The sequence below is a fragment of the Aspergillus lentulus genome (assembly GCF_001445615.1).
Source record: "Aspergillus lentulus DNA, contig: Alt01, strain: IFM 54703, whole genome shotgun sequence".
NCBI lineage: Eukaryota > Fungi > Ascomycota > Eurotiomycetes > Eurotiales > Aspergillaceae > Aspergillus > Aspergillus lentulus.
Genome location: NW_028322123.1, coordinates 180,315 through 199,674, shown reverse-complemented (window position 1 = coordinate 199,674; position 19,360 = coordinate 180,315). Strand labels below are relative to the sequence as shown.

Genomic DNA, 19,360 nt, shown 5'->3' with positions numbered 1-19,360 from the left:
AAGCCTCGGTTACATCGCTTATACAACTAGACCAGGGTCACCATCCGACACGAACGCCAAGGATGCCAAGGGAGTAGTGTTCTTTATTCCCTATTAATATGATCTTAATACTACCTAGTTTTCGTGTATATCTGGCGGAAACCCTGAGTCAAAAAGGGGATGTCTGGCAAGACAGACCAAAACACCAACGAAATGCCGCAACGACCACGATATCCTTCCAAGTCAGCCATTGTGCACATGGTATTGCGCATAGCAGGCATTCTCGTCAATATTGTCTTGCTCGTCTTTCTCGGTAGTTTGACTGAGATTTACCATGAAACTTACCCAGTAGCTTATGTGGCCGTCTGTATTCAGCCTTCCTACCCCTACCACACGCACGAAACTAACCACCTTTGCTAGGCTGTCTGGGCTCTCTGCGCTGATGCGCTAGAAGTCGGGGTTCTACTTGACAAGAGTCGCTCTATTCCACGCTTGTCTGGCGGAGGACAGCTGACTCTGGATTTGATTGGGCTTTTCCTGCTTCCAGGTGCGGTTCTTAATTATTTCATATCCAATCCACCCCGGGATTATGAGCCCTCTCGTGGGGTGGATGAGGCAAGTACGTGGGTAGGTAATGTACTCTGGGTGGGTGCTGCCTGCCTGTAGGTAGACTTCTCGGTCTTTTCTCCCAAATTACATTGCATGCTGACCGTCCGAAGTGGTATAAGGCTCATCCTATCAGTGGCCGTTTGTGTGGATTTTTGCCTGGCCCGTCGTCGGAGACAGGGTTAGCAACACAGGCACTAGTGCAATGTAACGACAGACTTCCACTGCTCTCTGTCGGATGAGATTTGTCAGAAGTGGTAGGTGTAGAGAAGATAATATATACCATGTGCAGGAAGTGAGCTTCTGTGAGATCACTTGGCACCAAGTCCACTATGAAGTTTTGCTTGGCTGTGATGAGAACTCAATCTATCCGTTCCGCGTCGCTGCTTGTGGTGGAGGCATTAATGTGATGGTGCTGCCAGAGAAGCAGACATTATTAATATTTTCTCACCCTCCCTGGGGGCATGGAATACATTTGTAAAAGTACGGTGGAATTAAACCCAAATAGGCGAAGGTCATGGGAAAGCATCTAGTATCATATTGTGGTGACAATTCCACTTGCTGGCAGAAAGCTCGATAGCTTGTTGAAACTGACGGAAGGTGTTGACACTACCATTGATTTATGGCGTCTGTCTGTGCAAGAGCATCGTCAGGTTTCATCTCTTAGGCAAATACGTCCGTAGCCTACTCCCTCACGAGCTCCCAAAGTTATTCGTTGCCTAGGTTTCCCCCTTCCAGGAATTTGAAAAACGTGAGTGAATTTCCATCGGGGTCCTTGATTGTAAATTGTCGGAAGCCCCAAGGCTTGTCTTCGATGTCCTCGGAACATTCCACTCTGATTTGACTTTTGAAATAGAGGTAATAATCGTCGAGCTCGCGAGTCCCCAGACCGATCATGGCGTGTGATGACTTGAATGTTTCAGGTGTCACCTTCGAGATAAAGAAATTCGCATCCGCCTTCTTGCCAACAAACAGAGAGCAGAAATATAGTTCAGATCCATTGTCCTCAGGTTTGACGCTCGCAAGTTCAAATCCCAGCGTCTTGGTGTAGAAGTCGACTGTGAGAGGAATCGAGCGGGACTCGAACATGGGAATTACTTTCCATGCTGAAAGGAAGATATCTGCTATACACTGAGATGGTTGGTGGTTTCAAAAAGGTTCTTTATCTTCGGCAGCCGATCTTGCCAGATCCTCTGCTCGCCAACTCGACATTGACTGTGGCTTATTGTTGCCTAGCAGTACAGTCATTTGCGACGACGTCTGCAAGCATTATCTAACGCCAATTGGGTTAGTGTCCTTGATAAAGACACCAACCCCTATGGAGTACACTGGTTGTGGATTGGATATGGATTGATCCACACCAAGGTATCTTTGGTCTAACCCATGCGGATTAAGGGTTGATCCACCAGCTATTAACCCACGCTTATACCCATATGGATTGGATTGCGGATAATTAATATATCCATACTGTCTAGTCAGGCGACATCTAGTATTTAGATCACCATTTCCTTTCTAGTATTCTACCCACACCACTAGGATATCTATATACTGTATACTGTATATGATAATGTAATAAGTCATTATATGCATAGTAAATATTACATATTGTATAGGCTGAAGAACCTTATATAGGGGGCTAAGGGGTGACCCTAAAATTAGCGTAAAAGCAACGCAGTGATATATATACCTTACGACCATCTTGATCACCCTCATCTGAAATCTAGAATCTACCATAACCCTGATGTTTCCTGGTAAACCGAATGTTTTTATTTTATATATAGATACATATTACTATTCTTCATCTATATATATAAAAATATTGCCTTATCTAGCCAGACAAGACTAGATAAGATAATAAGCATATTAGTGATTTAGTTCTAGGCGGCCCTAAGTTACCTGCACCTAATGGTTACCTACATCTATGTAGATTAGGTCAGGTTGACCCAGTTATCTAAGGTTGAATTAGGGCCCATCCTTACCCAATCCAAAGTGCAGATTAGGCGGGTTGATGTGGATTTGCGGGTCGGGTCTACCAGTTTAGGACTCCCTTAACGTAGTTCCCTTGTCGTTTGACCGCGAAGCAATTAGCAACAACGCAGCAACGCAGATATCAATATAAATCCGTTGCCGGTTAGCTTACTCTATTTTTAACTCTTGTCTTGCTGCTTTCCGCGCGTAGAAGGGCATAGAAGGATGTTATGTGTCAAACATCGGACGCAGATGAATGCACACATCGGCTGACATGTTGTCGATATCAAAGATAGCGATGTGGTAGCGATAGGAAGAAGCCTGGTAGAAGCCATGAAAACGAGCATGACTTGCATGAGCCTACTTACAGAGAAACAGCTCTAGTATTCATGTCATTATGGCTGTAAGCTAAATTCATCCTGCGGGGTGACTATGACTTTAGCCGGACCCCGCCTGTTATAATACTGTCCATTGGCACTGATGACATTGGTTTCTGTTGGAATTCCCTTGTTTTTTAAGCATTAGTTTCAATTATCATGTCGTCAATCAACCCTATCGTACCAGGTTTCGCACCAGATCCGTCTGTCGTCAAAGTAGACGGATGGTTTTTCCTCGTCAACTCCAGCTTCCATCTATTTCCTGGTCTGCCCATCTATGCCTCGCAGGACCTCATTTCGTGGCGACATATAGGTTTGTGTCCTCACAGGCATGAAATTACGAGTGCAAAACTAATGCAAGACCAGGAAATGCTATTAATCGCCAATCTCAACTGAGTCTGTCCAAATCGGAGACGGACCTACACCCGTTGCCCACGGGTGAAGTTCTGGTGGCCACCGGAGGCTTATATGCGCCCACGATCCGATACCAGGACGGCATCTTCTATGTCGTATGCACAAATGTGGTTCGCACAGCCACCGGCGACTCCAGGCAGAACTTCGTCATCTCAACCAAGGATATCTGGGTCAACAACTGGAGCGATCCAGTGTATTTCGAATTCAATGGTATTGACCCGAGCCTCTTCTTTGATGACGACGGCAAGACATACATTCAAGGATCCGCTGCATCCGATCCTCTCACCACGATCAATATGTTCGAGATCGATCTACGCTCCGGCAGAAAGCTCTCAGAGGAGAGAACGATATGGCGCGGTACTGGTGGTATCTACCCCGAGGGCCCACACCTGTATAAGCGGAAAGGCTATTACTATCTGATCATCGCGGAGGGGGGCACCCATGAAGGGCATATGGTGACCATGGCGCGATCAACGGACATCTGGGGTCCGTACGAAGGGTGTCCCAACAATCCGATACTCACAGCGCGAGACACCGACGAGTACATCCAGTATACTGGGCACTGCGATGTGTTTCAGGACGACAGGGACCAATGGTGGTGTACCTGTCTCGGCGTGCGGAAAGATAAGAATGGCCGCTATATCATGGGCCGAGAGACCTTCCTGACGCAAGGGAGCTGGGACGGAGACTGGCTCTCCCTGGAGAAGGTCGAACTGATACCGCGTGGCCTTCTAGCCAGCGACGAAGGGAAAAAGCTCATTGCCAATCCCGGCCTTGACTACGTCTACATACGTGATGCCAATCTGAGCAATTACACCCTACCCAGCAGTACCGGTGACTATCTGACCCTGAGTGCGTCAACCGCCGGTCTGTCACATCCTGAGCTCAGTCCTACATTTGTCGGTAAGAGACAGCGCCAGTTACATGGATTGAGTAGTGTCAAGCTGGAAGCTGTGCAGCCAACTTGGGGTGCGGCAAAGCTGCGGGCTGGAATGGCCTGCTACAAGGACGAGCATCGCTTCCTCCGAGTATACTATGACGCTACAGACCTTGCTATTGTTACTGAGATAATCAACAAGCCAAAGGAGATTTGTCGACGGGAGCGGCAGACACTCGAGAGTCTCCCCAAGTCAGTAGTGTTTCGAATGCAATATACTGAACAGGAGTATCGGCTATTCTACACTGTTGGAGATGCCGTTCAGTCGAATTGGACGTGTGCATCGACGATTGACACTCTGGATCTGACTGGTCCCGATTTTACAGGCCCGGTCATTGGCGTTTTTGCGGTGGCAGAGACAGCAGATACGGCAGTTCAGTTTGGAAACCTCACGATTTGCTAGATGATATGGCGTTCGTACCTCGAGACCTCAATTAGCCTATGAACTGAATACATCAATTTACCTCAGGCAAAGCCAAAGTCACGTCCACCTGTCTCCGTTACTTTGCGCTCAGAAGCATGGCGCTGGCTTGCCAACAATCGCAGGGATCGAACTGAAACAATGCGAATTCAGCCTATTCTCGGGGCATCGCTGGTTGGCTGGACTGTCTTGATATTTGTTTGCCAGTAACCCTTTATGGAAGTCTGTTATATTGGCGTGTCTTGGAAATCCTTGGACTCTGGGCATCGGCTCAAGGAGTCTTTGTCACTTGCCGAGTATTGCCCATTCAAGCTGGACGGAGTATTCTCCCGGTGGAGATCCCAGCACGCCACTCCGTATTACGAATGGAATCCTGTCCGTTTCCTTTGATAAATAATGGATCTGGATTGCTGTTTATTTCCCCGTGGACATGATCTCCAAAATGCGGGGTTGATCCCGGCTGAATGCACCTGTATAACCGGTCAATTCACGATATTCTTAGCCATGTTGTTATGATGCTCTGATACTATACAAGAGGCCATTCCCGGGCTTCTTGAGTCAGGCCATCCTTCTTCCATACTGTATCACTGTGTCTGTCATCTGAACTTCAACTGATTTGCCATCTCAATCCTTCAACATGGGCTTCCGACTTCGACCTCCCAAGCAGAGCCAAAGGGTCCTCCCTGTAAAGCCTCCAAAAGGTCACTTCTTCTTCGCGGGCAGGGAGTTCGCTCGTCTCCCCTGGTGGAAGCGACGGAACATGCGCACGCTCTATATTTTCATCGTCATTCTCATTCTCACCAATACGGCCAATGGCTTTGACGGCTCGATGATGAACGGACTACAGAGCCTGTCCTATTGGCGGAATTACTTTAATCATCCTCGCGGCTCTATTCTCGGTCTCTTCAATGCGTCGATGAGTCTCGGCTCTTTGAGCGGTCTCTTCATCGTCCCATACCTGATCGACTGGGCAGGCCGAAAGATTGGGTTGGTTATTGGCTGCCTGGTCATGTTACTCGCTGTCGGGCTGCAGTCCGGTGCCAGGAATTTCGGCATGTTCGTCGCGGCCCGGATCATCCTCGGTTTTGGGGACTGTATCGTCCTGGGAAGTGCGCCTCTTTTGATTGCTGAGATTGCTCATCCTCAAGATCGGGCCATCCTCGTCACGCTGAGCGGAGCGTCGTACCATTCGGGAGCATTCATAGCCAGCTGGGTGACCCTTGGAACTCTACAGATCTCGGTAAGTTCACCACAACGTTTCTGCACAGGGTGCTGAGATGCTAATGATATACTTTCGTAGAGTGACTGGTCATGGCGCTTGCCGAGCTTACTACAAGCCATCTGCACCGTAGTCATTATTGCCGGCATCTGGTGGATGCCCGAGAGCCCTCGTTGGCTGATGAACAAAGGACGACACGAAGAGGCTCTGGAGATCCTGGTAAAGTACCATGCTGAAGGTGACCACAATGATGAGTTTGTGAAGCTTGAGTACTCGGAAATCAAAGCTGCTATCGCCCTGGACAAAGAAATCGGCCACACTGGCTGGGCAGACTTTCTGAGGTCCAAGGGAAACCGCAAGCGGATTGCTTTGATTACGGCGCTTGGTCTCTTCAGTCAATGGAGTGGGAATGGACTTATCTCCTACTACCTCAAATATGTCATGGATAGCGTCGGAATCAAAGACGCCCAGACTCAGCTTGGTATCAATGCAGGCATGAAGACTGAGGGCTTGGTCGTCAATTTTGTCTTCGCCTTTTTCATCGACATTCTCGGACGACGACCGGTGTATCTGGTGTCAACGATTGGTACATTCGTCGTCTTCAACGCCTGGACGATTGTGTCAGCGCGGTATGAGATTGCGCCGAACAAAGCGCTCGGCTATGCGTTTGTGTTCCTCACCTTCCTGTACGGAGTGTTCTACGATATCAAGTGAGTACCCTGCTGCCATGTTCTGAATCCCCATTGACGACTGGATAGGTCCGGTCTTATGGCGAACTATACAACGGAGATCCTCCCCTACGGACTCCGAGCCAAAGGCTTCACCTGGCTCAACTTCTGCGTCACTGCTGCTCTCTTCTTCAATCAGTACATCAATGCCATCGCCCTTGATGCCTTGGCTTGGAAGTACTACATTGTGTACTGTGTGTTCCTGGGATTCGAAGTGTTCGTGATTTACTGCTTCCTCATTGAAACCCGATACACCCCTATGGAGGAAATTGCCAAGTATTTCGACGGCGAGGACGCTGTTGATGTCGGTCAAGTTGCTGCTGCAGACTTGAAGGAGCAGGGCATAATAGCATCGAACGACAAGGGTACGGCCACCGTTCACATTGAAGGGAAAGAGTAGGTTGTTGAACGTGGTTCTGTTGGGCATGGAAGGAACTGGACGTGATCATGCTGTCAACAATAACCGAGATACCCTGCACGAGAACTCTTGATTCATTCTTCGACATGCCCCCTTTTATTTCAAGATCTCGCTCGAGGCTTGCTCTTTCCCAACACCATCCGTCATGTAGTCCCGAGCTAGAGGCTTGACGTACCGTCAAATCAAAACATATTTCTAGGGCTTTAGCTGTCTATGATCCCTCAGACCCACTTAAAGTCTTGAAAGCTGAGAAAGGCCAGGAGGTGATGTAGAATATTGCAATGGTAGAAAGTCGGAATACTAGGAGCACACATCCTTCTAGATAGACACAAGGTATTCCAGTTCAGTGGCAAGACCCTCCCTTTGTGACTGTAACCATGGTGACTATGCTAGTGAACGAGTTCTAGTTGAGACCTAACTGGAAAAGCAGCTCTCTCGCCTCTTCAATATGTAGCTTTGACTTCACTGAGTCAGCAGGGTTGATATTGACACAGCCTCCTTTCATGGCCTCCGCCTTATTGAAGACGCCATACTTGTTCCACGCACTCAGGAGTGTCTCGAATTTATCCGCTCCCCTTTGTCGGTAATATGACTTTAGGTCATCAAGGTACGTGCTCAAAGGACTAGCAGGATCTGTACATTCGAAGACTAAATGAGAGACACGCTCAATTGATCGCTTGATATCCATTTCACCGAGTGCTCCACGTTGAAGGTCAAGGCTGGCCGCCTGGATCCGGTCAATCACATCACCGTGCCGATAGGTGTCGTCCGGAATCCGAAGGACTTGGGAAGGACTATTAATTACTGCATCCTGGAGTTTGAAGTATGGTTTTCCCAATGATGCAACAACTGATGCTGTGTGCTGGCCTTCAAATATAGAAGGCAGATCGGCCTGTTTGAGGACCTCGACGAAGGATTCCGGGGAGACGAACCCGATGTCAACATATAGTATCTTGACACGGAAATCACAATCGGAGGATTCAAACCATGAGATCGCTGTTGGTAGGTCTTCGGTTGCGTGAATGCAACGGATCCAGGTGGAAAGGTTTCCAGAGCCAGAAAGCGACGCCTGTGCAAATGTTGGACAAGGCTTCTGGCCACATATGTAAGCTTGCAGCCTGGCGAACGCGTCATTGCAGTATTTGTCAAATGTGACCACCAGAATACGGCGGTGATGCGTTGTATCTACTGAAAATGCGTGCAAAAGGGCAAGGAAATATACATAAAGAAGATTGGCCGGGTCGATTCGGCAGACTCCATCAGGCCTCACGCCATATACGCAGGACAGTAACATAGCCGAGTTTTCGCCTTTGGATGTCAGGAGCTGTTGCACGACAGCATCATTCTTGCCTTGACGACCGGGTTTCAGCGGATGCTGCAGGATGCCAGGGAGCCGGTAGGCCCTATGGAACAGCCTCCAGCCGAGATAGTCCTCGCTCAGCAAGTCCACTGACGACTGGTTACTTTGAGTGCAAAAGTCAATGCCATCCCTGCACCATGGCCACTGAAATGGCTGCGCCTTCAGGGCTGTTCGAACATTTAGCATGTCCGCAAGGCTGGAGTGATAGACCCTCCCGATCTCCGCACCCCCGGTCAAACCAAAGTCAACTAGTTTGCTGGTGCGAGCTGCGAACTCTTCAGTCGAGGGCCACTGGACCCGAGTAACGTGCAATTGCTGTGGCAGGAGTTCTGGGGCCGCAGGATTGATGTGGCGCTGTAGGAGTTGTACTAGCTTAGGTACGGTCCACCCGTTTTTCTGGTTGCCCCGGTCGTACACCACTGTGATCAGACCGGGATACGCGTAGTCCCAGGACAAGCGTAGCAGCAAATCGACAGATGATGCTTGATGACCAAAGTTGGGAGTGCCCGCTATGAACAGCCGAATCTCCTCATATGAGTGAATCCGCGACAGTACTTGGTGGAGGTCCTTTAGCATTGGATTTTCTGACGTCACGCCTGGAGTTGAGGTAACATTCCTTGGCCCCTTATCAGGGACATGAGCCTTCATTTTCTGTCTGTTTTCACTGAGAGGGCGGGGTCCAAACTGTTGGAAATCCCCTTATGCAATGGAATGATGTTTCCGTCTTTGACGTCAGTCTGACCGGTGTCGGATTGAGATCGCGAACCGCCTGAGAAAGACCGTTTTCCTCGCTCCGAGCAACGATTCGATGCTTTTGAATCCGCGAAAGGAATCAACCCATTCACAACATGGCAATCCCGCAGGACTTTATTTACCAAAGGTACGAGGATGACGCCAGCTATACTATTCTCACGAGTGACTTGGCCTTGACGGCGGACTTGATTGATCCCAAGAGGAACTGTGTCATCTACGCCGATATCCTTACTTTAGACTCCAGCAAAGGGAATCTGGTCTTTCCCGGGCGCAATGTTACTTTCTGCTGTCGGTCATTGAATCCGAATGGCACAACTATCAGCACTCAGCCCCAAGACCCTCAGAACCCGGCGCCGTCGCCAAAGCCTCGAACCAGCGATGATCCGGCTGTGAACAAGGGTAACCCGAATGGGCTCAATGGAGACCCAATAGCAGAAGAGGAATTTGGCCACCCGGGAGGAAATATCACGATCTTAGCCGGTAGCATTGAGCAGCCGCTTACCCTGAACAGCACGGGAGGAAAGGGCCGCGATGGACAGCAGGGCGGGGATGCCGGACAAGGAGCCGATGGCGGCAATGGCCGGGACGATGAACCACAAAGCTCTGGACATTTCCAGTCCCCGAGTGGCACGAATCCCGGGAGTCCAGGGGGCGGTGGTAGAGCAGGGGGGAATGGGGGCAACGGCGGGAGACCCGGATACGGAGGAGACGCGGGCACTATCTCCGTCTTTACTGTCACCGAACCCCGGGATGTTGCTGCGACAGCAGTTGGAGGCAAAGCGGGTAAGCCAGGAAAACCAGGCTCTGGGGCGAGAGGAGGGAGAGGGGGACATGGGGGAAGGCACGGTCACTGGAGGATAGATCACCACGGACACGGGGCCTCCACCATGGAGTTCGTGTATAACGGCAACTATCCCGATGGCCCTGATGGAGCGCACGGCCAGGATGGCCAGGTTGTCCCCGGCCAGGATGGAAATAAGGCTACCGTGACGATCCAGCCAATGGACAATATTCAGGCGACGATTGGGGCCGATAGTCTGTTGTTCGCTCACCTCCAGCTGATGATGCAGGTAGTCAAAGTCCACTATCTCGACCGTGACTTTCAGCGGGCTAAGAATGTCCTGGCTTGGATATTTGGGCTCACGGCTGGCCGGGATAAAGCTGACCATGCTGCCAAGTGGGAGGGCTTGCACCGTCAAGCGGGGACATATCTGTCACGACTGGCCCGAGGACTCGACTTCTTCGGCAACGCAGCCAACTTTGTCCCTCTCGCGTCCTTTAGTCTGTACTGTTCCACCGTCACACCGATGTTAACGCTCGGAGGAACGGTACAAACTGTGTTCGACACTTACACGCAGTATTTGAAAGATCAGACAGCCGGGTACAATGATTTTACCAGGGTCTACAACACAGGTACTCAGGCCATCCAAACCTATAAGGATGCTATTGCGGCCACCATCGACCAGCGGAAGAAGCTGTGGGACGAGTGCCTCCAGTTGGATTCGCAGGTTGCCGCCGCCCAGAAGAAAATGCTGGTGGCAGAGACGTCATTCAAGCAAGCAGTGGAAGCTAAAGAAAACTGTATGAAGTCCGACGGAATTGTAAGTCTAATTGCCTCGCTGGCGTCGTTTCCTGCAGAGGTCAGCGATGTGGCGAAGAAGGTTGGCGAATCGCCGTTCTCGGGGGCCAGTATCAAATTCGCGACCACGTTGCCTTCGAGTGTCTCAGGGGTCTGCAAGACTATAAACATTCTCAAAAGTGATTTCTCCGATGCGGCAGCACAATGGGACAAGACCCAGGCAGCTCTAGAGGCCGATGGGCCGGATTCTGCCAAGCTGGCTGCAGATGCTGCCGCCGTTGACGATGACCTCGCGCCGTATATGAGTATGCCCGCGGCCCAGGCCTACAGAGCAGCTATACGAACCTATGTGAATCTCTGCAACGCGCGAAACACAAAGGTCATTCAGTGCTCCAAGCTGGACGAGGACGTGTTGCAGTTGAATGCGCAGATCACCCAGACGCAGGCCTAGATGGGCGAGCTACAAAGCGTGGAAAGTGGCAAGCTCGATCCGACCCTCGCGCCCTACCGGACCTTCCTCCTGGGGTTGTACAACAATTACAAAGATAGCGTCATGGACAAGTTATTCTACGAAACTATGGCCTATCGATACCGCACACTGCAGGACTTTAAGAAACTCCTTCAAAGCGGGAATACTCTGGCCGAACTGAACGTAATGCAAGGCCGGATCCTCCAGGCAGTAATCGACTACGAGAATGCAGTGAATACCATCGAGCAGCCCTTTGACCGTCTAGACACTCATCCCATGAGCAGCGCAACCGAGGACTCGATTGTGGCCTTTCGACACGGCGGAGATCTCGTCTTTTGCATTCCTGCCAACGAGACTGCCTTCCAAGGGCTGGCACACATTCAGCTAACCAAATTCGCTGTCTCCTTGCCAGGGGTGCGGTTCACGTCGAACAACAAAAAGGTTTACTTGAGCTTGAAATGCCATGGTGACTCCACAGTGGTGGATCCTAATTCTGGCACTGTCTCACGATTCACACACAACGCCGTCGTAGCGACGTATGAATATGCAATCATTGAGAAGAACGGCAAGGCAGAGGAACGGTACCTTGCGGGTGGCGCGCTAGTTGACTCCGGTGACGGACAGGATCAGAAGTCGATATCCCTGAGTCCATTCTGCACTTGGAGTTTGAACCTTCCCGCAAAGTTAAATGCTGGCGTGGATGTCTCCCAGGTGAAGGATGTGATTCTCTCCTTTGGTGGTAAAGGGATGCCTATGTTATCAAAGTAAAACCGAGGATTCACAAAGGGACTGCAAGAGAAGCTGTCTGTCCTGATATAGATCTCCGCCTTGTCAGAATGCTATGAGACTTGGCTGCACCAACATCCAGGATATGCATATATGGTATTATACCCGAACGCAGCTGTATGCGTTGAGTCGTCAAATTAGAGATCGCCAAAGTAACAGAAAACAGGTATATGCATGAATATAGTGCCCAGGGAACCACCATCAGTGCTTTATGAATAGATGCCAAATGCCAAATCCCAAATCCCAAATCCCAAAATACTTTAAGCTCGGACGGCCGAAGCAATTACTACTGTTACATGTTACTATGCACTTGTACCAATGCATCCAAACTGATCGCCAACAAAACCACCTGGGAAGTCTGGCAGACTACCAAACCGCACTAAGCTCAGTTAACGCTTCACCCCGTGTTCGTGTATGGACGCAACCCTGTGCAAGCATCTGCCGAGTAGATCCATCAATCATCAAATGGACTTCTCTGGTATACCATCATGCCAGGCATGCCTCATTGCTTTCATCCCCAAATTCCCGGTGTTCATACCGATGACGTGATCAAAGGAAGCACACTTGAAGGTCTTGGACCCAGCCATCCCGGACGGGCCGCAGTATCTGCTCTCGGGACAGGGCGGGACGTAGAAAGACGTGGCAGATGTTGTTCAGCGACTCTATCCGGAGCCCGGGGCAAATCTCATACCGGACATCAAGGAAGAGTTCCTCTCAACGGACAGTACCAAAGCACAAGCAGAGCTGGGGATGCGATGGCGCTCGTGGGACCAGATGTTGCGGGATGTGGTGGACCAGCAACTGGAGTTTGGGAAAGCTTGATAGATCAGAGTAATCAATTGGAAGGGCATGACATGAATCGGTGACAATCAGCCTCACTAAGCTCTTCGGCAGTGAATTAGGAAAGTGTCACTGGCATGTACCAAGAGAAGTTCACCATCTGATTGTCTACCATTCCACCTCTACCTCACGGCTTTGATTAATGTTAATCATTATACGCAATGCCTTCGAACGTGTTGACGGCTATACGGTATACAATGACCTCCCTTTAAAGAGTCCATTTGCCGATCTTAGACTTCATACAGATACAGATCTCAACCACCTCTGACAATCAACGGTGCATCCGACGACTCAAGTCCCATTAGCGGGCTGTCGATACGCGACCCCGTCAATAGTTGTAGTCAGCGTCCCATTCGCTTCAAAGATGTTCGTCACAGCATCAATAGACAGCTGGAAGCCTCCTGGACCCGTCTTCTTCGTCGCATTGACTACGCCCGTCTGTTGAAGATCTGACAACCAGTTCAGCCTGTTCATCCACGGGTTGGAGGGATCGGGATTGGAAGTGACGGACTCGTAGCCGTTTATTATATGTTTACCATCATCGGAGTAATTGTCGTACTCCACGGAGATGGTCTGATACCCGCCTGTTGCTGGGTTGGCCATGATGGCGACCTCTGCAATGCCGCTAATCTGCCCTTTAAGGGTGTAGTTCCCTGCTGGGAGTCTGTATTGCTTCGGGATTGTAGCACCAGGGGGTAATGGTGTCGCCCATGGTATCGCGGCAGGGACTTTGAATACTGGGGCGGGTTTCGTGGGTTGGCGACTAGTACCATGAGCCACCATGAGACGGTAGCGGCGTCCTCCGTCGGCAGTCGAGTTAGGGCATACCAGTGGGTTCACGCCTCCACAGGAAGGAGACGTCACCAAGGCTTGCCAGAAGACAATCCGAGTGGTATCTGGGGAAAAGGCCGGATCTGCGCGGCCGTTCTAGTTAGGGTCGTTAATGCTCCCATTACTGGCGTCGCCTTCGGCATTGACTTGCTGACCAAAGTAGTCACCACGGTCACCATAGCGATCGATCAAGATAGGTTGAAAGAAGCGACGCGGGCCATTGTTGCGGGTTGAAGATGCGGCCGTGACAGCGACAAGGTCAATTAAAGGAGGGACCATGCGCATCCCAGACATCCACATCTGGCGATCGGAGCCCCGGGTGTCCATTGCGACAAACCACTTATTATCGTGAGAGAACGCGACAGGGTCTGTATATTCAGGGTGACTCGTTAGACGCCGAACAGCGCCAGTGACAAGGTGGACAGCAAACACGTCGATATTATTTGCCTCCCGAGGGGAGCCAATGTAAAGAATCTCATCCCCAGAGCCGCTGAATCCGCGCAGCTCTCCGACTGTGATGGCCTCATCATGTAACTCTAGTTCATCTCCGTTTGCCATAATAGCAGCCGGCCCGTTTGATTGAACCAGCACGCTCACATCGACCAGGTCATAGCGAGGGGCTCGGACGTCGCCAGTCGATGGGTTCTTGTTGAATGTAAGTCGGCCAAAGTAAGCAAACTGTCCTCCATTCGACGTGAACGAGCTCCATCCCATGTGCTCATCGTCTGGATGCATACGCATCTCACGGGGAGCTCCACCTGGTCCCGAACCATCTGCGTTCACTGGCCAGTAAATGGGGTAGATAAAGGTCTTATTCGGAGTGCATTCCTCGCTGGTCAAAACCAGGCCGCTGCATTCCACGATGTTGTGGCCCCAGAGAGCCCTTTTCCCACTGCGAGCAACATGAGGATAGTCTCTCTGGGGGTCCAGTGACCGGGCATTTGCAGCGGGAACGCCGCAGCTAAGGCACCTCCATGGGTCACCGTTGGCAAACGTGGTGCCGTCCGCTTTGACGAGGATAAGCTGTTCACCGGTATATATGCTGGCGGGATCCGGAGCAGCCGGAGCGCCTACGAACTCGACATTGACAATGATATGCTTTCCGTCCGGTGCAACATCACCCGCCTGAAATCCCTCTGAAACCTGACCGATACAGCCCGTTCGATGTGGATTCACGTCAGTGGTGCAGGCCCCAATAGTGTTGCTCGACACGACAGGAGGGAGGGGAAGTTCGACGACTGTGAAGGGTTCAGGGCGCGGAGGCGCTTGCCCTGAGGCTGTCGACAGGTAGAGCCCGGTTAGAACGACAAGAGAAAGAATAGCCATCGTTGTTTCCGCACCTTGGCTTCGCTATCATGTCTGACGGATATATCGTTGTGGAACGGGGGCCTTTATTGTGTACACACGCCCTTTTTATCATTTGCCCATAACCGGCGTTGGGTCAGCTATAGGCACATCTGTGTTCTCTGTTTCTCCTGCATCTCGATGGATGCTCGTAAACCATGCCGCTGAGAGACTAGGTCGCTGCCTGGCAACGAGGTTCAGGGGAAGGAAATAAAGCTCGCTGGCCATTTTGCCCCGAGACTCGACAATGAGCAGTCGATCGGTCATATTTTAGCCCGAAGGCATGACTTGGATGCGGTCCTCAGCAAATGACGGTTATCTCACATCGGTGTAATGAGTTAATGACAGTGCGTGACTCCAAGTCTCGGGAATCCCGATTACAAACTAATCTTGCACTAGCAGTGGACCCACTAGATCATATATCGTATTCTTAGCCTGATGGAGAAAGGCATACGGACCCCACAATCCCTGGCCAGGTTTAATATCTGCATACCCCGGATTCTAGTCAATCTTCAATCACAAACACCCCCGTAAGAAGCAATGCCGTCGCGTCGATCCCACTCCAAATCTCATCACGGCTGCACGCAGTGCAAGCGGCGCCAAATAAAATGTGATGAAGCCCGGCCGGTCTGTGGTTCCTGCCGCAGGAAACAGCTCCCGTGTGATTTTCAGAGCTTTGCGCCCCAGACCTCCCCACATCCGTCAATTGCCGATGTCATTCTAGAGCGTCCAAGCAGTTCTGTGCTCCCACTGCTGGACTTGGAGCTGTTGCATCACTGGCATACGGCGACAGCAAGCTACCTGGCGGATGCTAAGCCGCTGCAGGATGTCATACGCACCGCCATGCCACAGGAGGGGTTGGCGAACCCTTTCCTAATGCACAGTGTTCTGGCAGTTTCTGCCCTTCACCGGGTGCACAGTGGGCCCTTGAACCATGGCCAGATGTACTTTGAGGCCGCCACGATACATCATAGCCGGTCTCTGGCATTGTGTACCCCTTTATTCAAGAACATTACTCGCCAAAACTGCCACGCCCTGTTTGCGCTGTCTTGCCTGGTTCCGGTCTTTGTATTCGCGTCCCGGAGCCCAAGAAAAAACCCGAAAATCTGGAGTCTGATCGAAGTGATCGAAGCGTTCAGACTGATTCGTGGGGCGGCCTCCGTCGTGAACCAGGCCAGATCGTGGATCGAACAAGGACCCTTGCATCCCTTGCTGCGGGTTGGTCAGTGTCAAAGGCCAATAGCAACAGCGGCAGAACGGTGTACTCTGGCTCTGTGCGCGCAGTTGCAGTCACTGGACCTCAATCTGCCGCAAGCGGGGCCCTCATTGGACTCGGAGCTCTTTAACCCGGCGCTGAACGGCTCGAACAAGAACCTCTTAGATCTACTTCAACTCTATCTGCAAAGCGGAGACTCGCGGGCCATCATGGCCTGGCCAGTCGTGGTCGACCTGTCTTATTTTGACTGTCTGCTTCGCAAAGAACGGATAGCACTCCTCACCCTTGCGTTTTACGGGCGCTCCTTGCAGATACTCTCGGGGCATTGGTGGTTAGAAGGCTGGGGGGAGCTTTTGCTTAAGCTTGCTAGAGATCATCTACCAGGGGCGGACAAAGAGCTGCTCAACCGAATCGATGTACCAACGTAATAAGGACAATATATTCTCTTCCTACTCCTTTTGTTTCTTAGAGTGCGATCGATGGGGAATTGGCAACCTTCAAAAACGTTGCCGTGCAGCATACACTGCCCTTGTGACCTCTCCACGACAGCGTAACAAGGGCTTGTAGTGAGATACTGCTGAATTACCACCGAGACATCAGTCCAATGGCATCTCGATGCTTTCAATAAGTATACTGGCAAAAGGTCTGGACGGCCTCTTCATTTCAGGGCATATTCCGTAAACTACTGTGTATCAACCAGGATCCTCCTCCGCTATATTATGCACCATACTCGATACAGGGACACCCTCTTATGCGATCGTTCGTAAGGGCAGTTCCACAAGCTACCAGCCTGGTTGGAACTGGCAGTTCTTAACCTAGAGCTCCTCGCGCTTATTCTCCTGAACAAGGCGCTGAGTCGCTGTCTGCGTCTTATGGAATCTCCATGGCTTGATTCTTCTCTCAAACAACTCATCCAGTTCCGCGGAGGAACGACTAGGATGGCCTTATCAGCTAGTTTCTTCAATGTCCGAAGGTAGAAAACGTACCCAGCAGTTTCAGGAATCAAAACCCACATTCCCAGCGCAAAGGGGAACCCGACACCCGCGTAGAACCAGCCCGTCTTGAGGCCCCAATTCCATTCATTGACATTGGTCATGTAAGGTACGAGGACATTCATCACAACTCCCACTACGCAGGTTGTTGCGGCACCGAAGCCGGCGGTATACGGGCGCAGACGCTGGGAGGAGATCTCGCCGATATACCCCCATCCGGTGGCTCCGTTTGCGGCCAGGCCGACATCTGATACGGTTGGTCACTGCAAAGTCTGGTCGGAAGGGGGCTACTTACTCCAGAAACAGGCAAACATGACGAAAATATATGTAGAGGCCTTCACCCGCGGTGTGACCCCTATGATGCCGATGGCGACGCAGGACAGCCACGAGAGGGTTGTCCCACCACATGCGAGATACCTCCTTCCCACAAAGTCTACAACGGCCACCAGCACCAGCACCGTGCCGATCTGAATAGACGAGGTGATGACCTTGACTCTGAACGGGTCATCAATCCCGGCCTGCTGGAAGAAATACGTGCCAAACGATCCAAACAGGGTGAGACCGATGAATTGCTGCGAGAGATTCGTCCAGAGCGAGATGACCGTTCGTAATCCGTCGGTTCCCCGGAAGATGGCGTACCATTTCTCGCGGCGTTGTTCAATTGCCACGGCACGCTCGTGTTCCACCGCCAGTACCAGGACCTGTAGCTGATGGTCGGCGTCGTAGTCTTTGACTCCTCGATGGAGCTTCAGCAGCTCCTTTTTGGCTCTGTCAAGCTTGCCGGCACTAACACACCATGCGGGCGTCTCCGGAACCAGGAGATAGACGAGAAACATGACGCCGAGCTGTGCCCACTGGGTGTAGACTGGGGTGAGGTAATCTGTCGGGTCACTCCGTGAGAGATGCTGCAGCGCAACCTGGGCGAAGAAGGACCCCAGCGTCCACCAGAAACTATATGCCATCAACAATGCACCACGGATACGCGTCGGGGCCACTTCTGATATGTATGCTGGCACGGTGGATTGCACGCATCCCACTCCGATTCCTGCCAGGAGTTTGGCCACCAACCAGCCCTGCCACGACCGTGTAGTGCACTCGGCAATCACGCTACCGACCAAGATAAACCAGTAGGTGTACATGGCGATTTTCCTCCCGTATCGACTGGACAAGAATGGCAAGCTTGTCATGCCTACGATTTGACCGCAGGACATGATCGAACTCCACGCGCTGAGGATCGAGGAGGCGAGTGCGGGAGAACCATTGTGCGATTTCTTCGTGGCAAAGCGAGCCACGAAGCCCTTGTTGGCGATAACACTGGCGTTGATACTGTACCATGTATGTTAACGTGTCGCCTTATACAGCCAGGAGCGGAACACGAACCCAATCTGATATCCGTCGGTAGCGGCACTGAAGGCCATAGCCACGCATATGAGGCTGGCCAGTTTGAAAGTCTTGATTGTTTCGATGACACTGAGATGCTCGTATCCGGTCATGGCCTGCCCTCTCGTTGCTGCATCCACTGCTGTGTCCCCCTTGACGGGCGCGTCATCGCTAGTTTCGACATGCTCAACGGCTGGGGGCTTTTCTGAGGGGCGTGAGGACTCCATGGCTCAATGACAGGCAACCCACAGGGACAGAAGGTAACTTGGATGAATGTCTGTCATGAGGCCGAGATCAGGGTCTTTAAACATACTGTTTTGCCTCTCATGGCATAATTACCCCCGAGTGGCTCGATCTTGTGAGCGCCTCACAACTCTATACACTTGACTTCTATACTGTCCTAAGCCAGAGTAACATGCATTAACTCGGGACAACCGGATTCTCGTGCCATCAGAGGCCGACTCGCCTCCCCAGATTGCTACAGTGCGGGGGGCGGTCCTGGGGGCGGATCTGGAGACGTAGTTGAGTCCGCAAGGAGCAGATCTGAAATCATAAACCGACATGCCGAAAGTGTCCAAGCATGACCCTTGTGGCGAGTTGCCGTCGTACTTCGAAAACTATACCGGAAAGGGGAAGAAACTCGACGTGGCTGCATTTAGCGTCCCTCAACTGTCTCCTCACGGGCTGCATTAGGATAGGCCAATGGCGTGCTTTACCTGGTAAAAGATACGACTATTGGTGTG

The 19,360-nt window shown here is 51.3% G+C and overlaps 8 protein-coding genes across 8 annotated transcripts; 4 read left to right on the top strand and 4 right to left on the bottom strand.

Moving 5' to 3' along the window:
- Nucleotides 1–1,293: 1,293 nt before the first annotated feature.
- Nucleotides 1,294–1,674, bottom strand: ALT_0047 (uncharacterized protein; the record flags this gene model as incomplete). The annotated part of the gene is made up of 1 exon (XM_033563071.2): nt 1,294–1,674. The coding sequence occupies one exon, from the start codon at nt 1,672–1,674 to the stop codon at nt 1,294–1,296; it is 381 nt and encodes a 126-aa protein (XP_033418962.2).
- A 1,415-nt stretch (nt 1,675–3,089) lies between these two features.
- ALT_0046 (putative xylosidase/arabinosidase) lies at nt 3,090–4,684 on the top strand (the record flags this gene model as incomplete). The annotated part of the gene is made up of 2 exons (XM_033563072.2): nt 3,090–3,243; nt 3,297–4,684. 2 exons carry the CDS (start codon nt 3,090–3,092, stop codon nt 4,682–4,684), a joined length of 1,542 nt encoding a protein of 513 aa, XP_033418963.2.
- A 655-nt stretch (nt 4,685–5,339) lies between these two features.
- Nucleotides 5,340–7,049, top strand: ALT_0045 (putative hexose transporter; the record flags this gene model as incomplete). Its single annotated transcript, XM_033563073.2, has 3 exons — nt 5,340–5,942; nt 6,003–6,631; nt 6,680–7,049. 3 exons carry the CDS (start codon nt 5,340–5,342, stop codon nt 7,047–7,049), a joined length of 1,602 nt encoding a protein of 533 aa, XP_033418964.2.
- Nucleotides 7,050–7,470: 421 nt separating this feature from the next.
- On the bottom strand, nt 7,471–9,075 carry ALT_0044 (uncharacterized protein; the record flags this gene model as incomplete). The annotated part of the gene is made up of 1 exon (XM_033563074.2): nt 7,471–9,075. The coding sequence occupies one exon, from the start codon at nt 9,073–9,075 to the stop codon at nt 7,471–7,473; it is 1,605 nt and encodes a 534-aa protein (XP_033418965.2).
- Nucleotides 9,076–9,275: 200 nt separating this feature from the next.
- Nucleotides 9,276–11,996, top strand: ALT_0043 (uncharacterized protein; the record flags this gene model as incomplete). The annotated part of the gene is made up of 3 exons (XM_089598908.1): nt 9,276–9,963; nt 10,042–11,138; nt 11,211–11,996. 3 exons carry the CDS (start codon nt 9,276–9,278, stop codon nt 11,994–11,996), a joined length of 2,571 nt encoding a protein of 856 aa, XP_089456572.1.
- A 1,149-nt stretch (nt 11,997–13,145) lies between these two features.
- On the bottom strand, nt 13,146–15,011 carry ALT_0042 (uncharacterized protein; the record flags this gene model as incomplete). Its single annotated transcript, XM_089598907.1, has 2 exons — nt 13,146–13,781; nt 13,833–15,011. The coding sequence occupies 2 exons, from the start codon at nt 15,009–15,011 to the stop codon at nt 13,146–13,148; spliced, it is 1,815 nt and encodes a 604-aa protein (XP_089456571.1).
- Nucleotides 15,012–15,569: 558 nt separating this feature from the next.
- Nucleotides 15,570–16,673, top strand: ALT_0041 (Zn(II)2Cys6 transcription factor domain-containing protein; the record flags this gene model as incomplete). The annotated part of the gene is made up of 1 exon (XM_033563780.2): nt 15,570–16,673. The coding sequence occupies one exon, from the start codon at nt 15,570–15,572 to the stop codon at nt 16,671–16,673; it is 1,104 nt and encodes a 367-aa protein (XP_033419671.2).
- Nucleotides 16,674–17,060: 387 nt separating this feature from the next.
- On the bottom strand, nt 17,061–18,844 carry ALT_0040 (putative MFS alpha-glucoside transporter; the record flags this gene model as incomplete). Its single annotated transcript, XM_033563779.2, has 4 exons — nt 17,061–17,178; nt 17,232–17,484; nt 17,533–18,563; nt 18,618–18,844. 4 exons carry the CDS (start codon nt 18,842–18,844, stop codon nt 17,061–17,063), a joined length of 1,629 nt encoding a protein of 542 aa, XP_033419670.2.
- Nucleotides 18,845–19,360: the final 516 nt, after the last annotated feature.